This window comes from Mus pahari, chromosome 5, assembly GCF_900095145.1.
Source record: "Mus pahari chromosome 5, PAHARI_EIJ_v1.1, whole genome shotgun sequence".
Lineage (NCBI taxonomy): Eukaryota > Metazoa > Chordata > Mammalia > Rodentia > Muridae > Mus > Mus pahari.
The window spans coordinates 109,621,983-109,626,581 of record NC_034594.1 but is presented as its reverse complement, the minus strand read 5'-3'; the positions used below and the strand labels follow the sequence as shown (position 1 = coordinate 109,626,581).

The 4,599-nt window shown below is 53.1% G+C and overlaps 1 protein-coding gene across 1 annotated transcript in view; it reads right to left on the bottom strand.

The window, feature by feature from the left end:
- Positions 1–583: 583 nt before the first annotated feature.
- Lmod1 (leiomodin 1) overlaps positions 584–4,599 on the bottom strand; it is a 41,694-nt gene continuing 37,678 nt past the window's right edge. Inside the window, exons 2-3 of the mRNA XM_021199173.1 lie at positions 2,222–3,712; positions 584–1,334 (exon numbers count right to left, since the gene is read on the bottom strand). Of these exons, the coding sequence (XP_021054832.1) occupies positions 1,308–1,334; positions 2,222–3,712 (1,518 nt within the window). The 3' untranslated portion in view covers positions 584–1,307. The remainder of the gene's footprint in view (positions 1,335–2,221; positions 3,713–4,599) is intronic.

Genomic DNA, 4,599 nt, shown 5'->3' with positions numbered 1-4,599 from the left:
GGCCTCCGTGCTGGGCATGGAACCTGACACTGAGTTTCATCCCTAGTTGGAACAGTATTCCATGCACCCCCAGTGATGGCTGTGGTGGCTCTGCCTCCAGCAGGGGATGCTGGGGGTGGAGAGGTACCTCTGGCCCTAAGTCACACTGGGTGCAGGAGCTGTCCTTCCCTGAGTCACTCTGACTCACTCTGCCTTCCTTCGCCTGTAACTGCTGTGAAGACCTGGCCCTGAGCCTACAGTAGGAAGAGTCACGGAATGATCATCCCTGAACGTGCCTAATATAGCCATCCCAGGGCCCTGTGTGACTCTCTGCCCCCGAGAACAGTTCTGGGCACAGATACGAGGCAGAGAGACTGACTGGCTGAGGAACAGACCTGGAACACCAGGTCACAAGGTTGTTTCGAGAATTCAAGCTTCTCCCCAGACTGCCCTTTCTGCAGTGGTACACAGACTCTGGGGATGATGTCTACTGTCACCTTGAATGGCTCGGCAGGGACCCTGAGCTTTGGGAGGCCTTCTAGGGAACCTGGGACCATTGTGAACATTAGGACCATTAACGTGAAAAAAGGTGAGGTATAGCCACTCGAAGCTAAAGGTTTGTATATATTATCAAAATCTTATGGAAAAACAGATATATAGCTATTTATACAGCAGCAGGTGATGTGAAGAAAATGTCTGCTTTGGCATCAACCCTTCAGGTCCAGCTGCTGTCTGTCTGTCTTTCTACTCCCATCTGGAGCCTACCCTCTTTCAGGCACTGTCCAACCATGCCCGCTGCCCAGGCATATCAGATGGAGGGTTTGTAGCATCTTCTGCCCTCCTACTTTGCCTTTGGACTCTCATCCCCTTCAGCCTTCTACCACTGTCCCATAGAGTGCCACTGGCCCAGCAACTTTGCCCCAAGGGCTCCTCAGATGTCTGAATCCTGGCCCTGGAGGCAGTGAGACTGGGGTCCGTATGTGGTCCCTGGGAGACATCTTTTCTGCATCATAAGCCTTTGGCAGCATGCCTGCTACATGGGCTCTGGGCAGTGCCATCTTCTCTGTGACGTGCTTAAAGGACCCCTCTTGTCTAGACACTTCAGCTCCAGGTTTCAAAGCAATTTTTGAAGGGCCTCAGAGACAAGAAAAGGAAAGGGAGAAGAGATGAGGTGTCCTCCCTTGAGCGTGGTCCAGGTCTCGAGCTCTCCCATGGTGGACAGGGACAGCTGCAACAGCTCAGCCAGGGTGGGGTGGCGGGGGTCTGTGTAGCCCTGGGATAAGAGTCTGGGCAGTCATGGCATTGGTACCAATGCCTGGCTGCCTGTCCTATTGAAGCAGCTTGGGCACCTCTACCTGTAAGGCAAAGCAGAGATGGATTAGCTCAGGAAGTCCAACACAGTTTCCTGGAGTCTAACTTAACTTTCCTTCCCTGCAAAAGGACAGCATGAAAACCTCAGTATGTGTCTGTGGGGTGAGTGTATGTGTCTGTGGGGCAAGTGTATGTGTCTGTGAGGGGAGTGTATGTGTCTGTGGGGTGAGTGTATGGTGTCTATGGGGAGAGTGTATGCGACACTGGCACCAAGGGCACATTTTTCCTTTCTGTGAAAACCAGATGCCAGCAAGCAGCCCCTGGATGCCAGCAGGCTTCTCCTTTATGTTTTGGTCTTTAGTCACAAACGCTGGTGAGGGATGGCGAGTGTCTAGTCAGGAAGACAAATGATTCTATGCTCTGTCACTGATGTGGGACTTGCAGGAAGGCCAGGATGTGAGAATCAAGAGATACTGAGACAGTCCTGTGTCCAAGGCACTGGCAGTTAAAAGTACAGCCCCAAGGGGTGACCTTTAGGAGAGACTGGCCCCATGGACGTGGGCTGATCCTTAGAGTGGACAGAGTAGAACAAAGATGATTTTTGTTTGAAAAGCTGGAGAAAAGAAAGGCCGCATGCCAGGACCTCTGGCATCCTTGCGTATATAGAGGCCACTTCTCCATTCCTGGGGGAGGCAGGTGCCACTACAGCTGGAGAAGGTGGAGGACTGGGAGTCCAGAGGAAGAGCTTTAAAGAAAGCTGAAGGCCTTCCCTCTAAGAGAGAGGATGTGGCTTGGTGGAGGGTGAATGACTGAAAGGCCCTGGGAGTCTGAGGCCCTGTGGGCTGACGTGGGCACCTCGGTGTGCGGTCCCTGCCTTCTCCTACAAGCCTACCACTGTCCTGGCCCCCTAGCCATGCCTGCCACCTCTTACCTTCTTCAGCTGCTTAAGGTTGCTAGAACGGATGGCAGCCAGGAGCTGGTCACGTGAGTTCTTCTCCTGGGCAGGGAGCACTTTGTCTCCCATCTTCCTCTGGGTAGCTGGTGAGAGTGAGTTCTTTAGGTTCTCCATGATAAGGGGTGGGGCCAGTGGAGGGGGAGGGGGAGGCGGGGCTGCTGGAACACCCGCTTTCTTGGGTGAGTTCTTTGGAGCAGGCTTTGGAGATGGCTGGGGTGAAGGTTTGGGGGAGCCCTTGGCCAGAGCCCCGACCTTGGGTACCTCCAGCCGGTCCTTCTTCTCTCCGCTGGCTTCCTGGGCCTGCTTTTGCTCTTGGAGCCGTTTCTGTCGCTGCTTGTCCATGTTTCGGCTGAGAAGATTGGTGACAGTCATCCGGGGTCCTGCCAGCTCAAAATGGTAGCCCAGCTTGAGCAGGGTGGTGTTCTCCTTGAGCAGTGTGGCAATCTCCATCTCAGTCTTGCCCCCACAGATGTGCCTCTGGTTGTGAAAGCGCAGCTCTGTCAGTGTGCTGTTCTGGAGGAGGGCCCGGAAGATGGCCAGGATGCCTTTGCCAGTGATGTGATTGGAGTCCAGGTTGAGGCTGGTGATGGTCTTATTGGCCTTTAACATGATGGCGATTGCGAAGGCCACGTGGTCGTCAGCTCGAGTATTGGCCAAGGCGAACACCTTCACCACAGTGTTGAACTCCAGGGCCTCCGTGAAGCGGACCAGGATTTCGTTGGTGATGCAGTCTGAGTTGTTGACGTTCACCTCCGTCATCTCTGGGTCGTTGTTCTTCACTTTCTCCAGAGGTTCATCAAATATGCTGGGAGCTGCTTCCTCCTCTGCTCTGGCTTGCCCATCAGAGGGCTTGCTGGGGCCACCGGGCACCTGCTTCTCCAGGGCTTTGGTCCTACTCTCTTCCCTGACTTCTTTGTCAGGTTGGCTTTCTTCTTTCTTAACTTTTTCATCCTCTTTTCTCCAGTCTCTGCCCCCAGAGCCTATGCCCTCGTCCTCTGGTTTCTTGTTCTCCTCGCTTGACTCTTTTAGCCTCCCATCCTCCCGTCTCCCCACTGTGTTCCTGCTCTCTGCTGTCAGCTTCACCTCCTCTCTCTTGCCTGGCTCCTTCCCCTCTTCTTTCTTCTTGTCTTTGTCTCTGCTCAGGCCTGCGTTCCTGACACTCCCTGTCTTCTCTTCTTCCTTCGTCAAGGCGGCTGTCCTTTCTTCTCTGCCATCCTTCCCGGACTCCTTCCTGTCCACCGCAGCCCTGACCCTGCCTTTGTCAATACCCCTGATGACCTTCTCCTCCTTGGGCTTCTCATTCCCTCTGCCATCGGCCTCCTCTCGATCCCTGGAGAAGCTTTTCTTTAAAACGCCCTTCTTCGGCTCCTTGCCCAGGTCTGAGTCCTGTCTGGGGCCTGGGGCCTTTCTGCTGGCCTTCTCCTCTCCATTCTTGGCATCTGTCTTCTTCCCCACTTGCTTGCTTTCCTAAGAATTCGGAAAAGAAAAATAAACATGTAGAGCTGGCCACAGAGGGAGGGAGCGCATGCGCGGAGCAGACAGGGAGGGGCTTGTCTAAGTGCCCTTCTGAAGGACATTTAACTCAGGGAAGGTTGACAGCCTCCCTCGGTTGAGTTCTGTAGAGGTACGACTGGGTTCTGGCCTCAAGAGAGTGGATTGACATCAGCCTCATGGCCTCAGGTGTGGGCCTCATGCACCTGAAAACCTGCAGACATCAGCTCCTCCACAGAGCATCTTAGACCTTTTCAGTCACGGTGGAAATTTAGTTTCCTGATACACACATAGGAGACTGAAGGAAACCACTCTTGCCAGAAAACCACTGTCCTGTTGGACTGGAAAGAAAGATGGCTCAGGGACTAAGAAGGAACCAGGTTCAATTCCCAACACCCCTGGGGGCTGGCAAGATGATTCAGCAGGTAAGAGCACTGACTGCTCTTCTGAAGGTCCTGAGTTCAAATCCCAGCAACCACATGGTGGCCCACAACCACCTGTAATGAGATCTGATGCCTTCTTCTGGTGTATCTGAAGACAGCTACAGTGTACTTATTAATAATAAATAAATCTTTGAGGCTGGAAAGATGGCTCAGCGGTTAAGAACACTGACTGCTCTTCTGAAGGTCCTGAGCTCAAATCCCAGCAACCACATGGTGGCTCACAACTGTCTGTAATGAGATCTCGCACCCTCTTCTGGAGTGTCTGAAGACAGCTACAGTGTACTTACATATAATAAATAAATAAATCTTAAAAAAAAAAATCTTAATCCCAGCACTCGGGAGGCAGAGGCAGGTGGATTTCTGAGTTCGAGGCCAGCCTGGTCTACAAAGTGAGTTCCAGGACAGCCAGGGCTATACAGA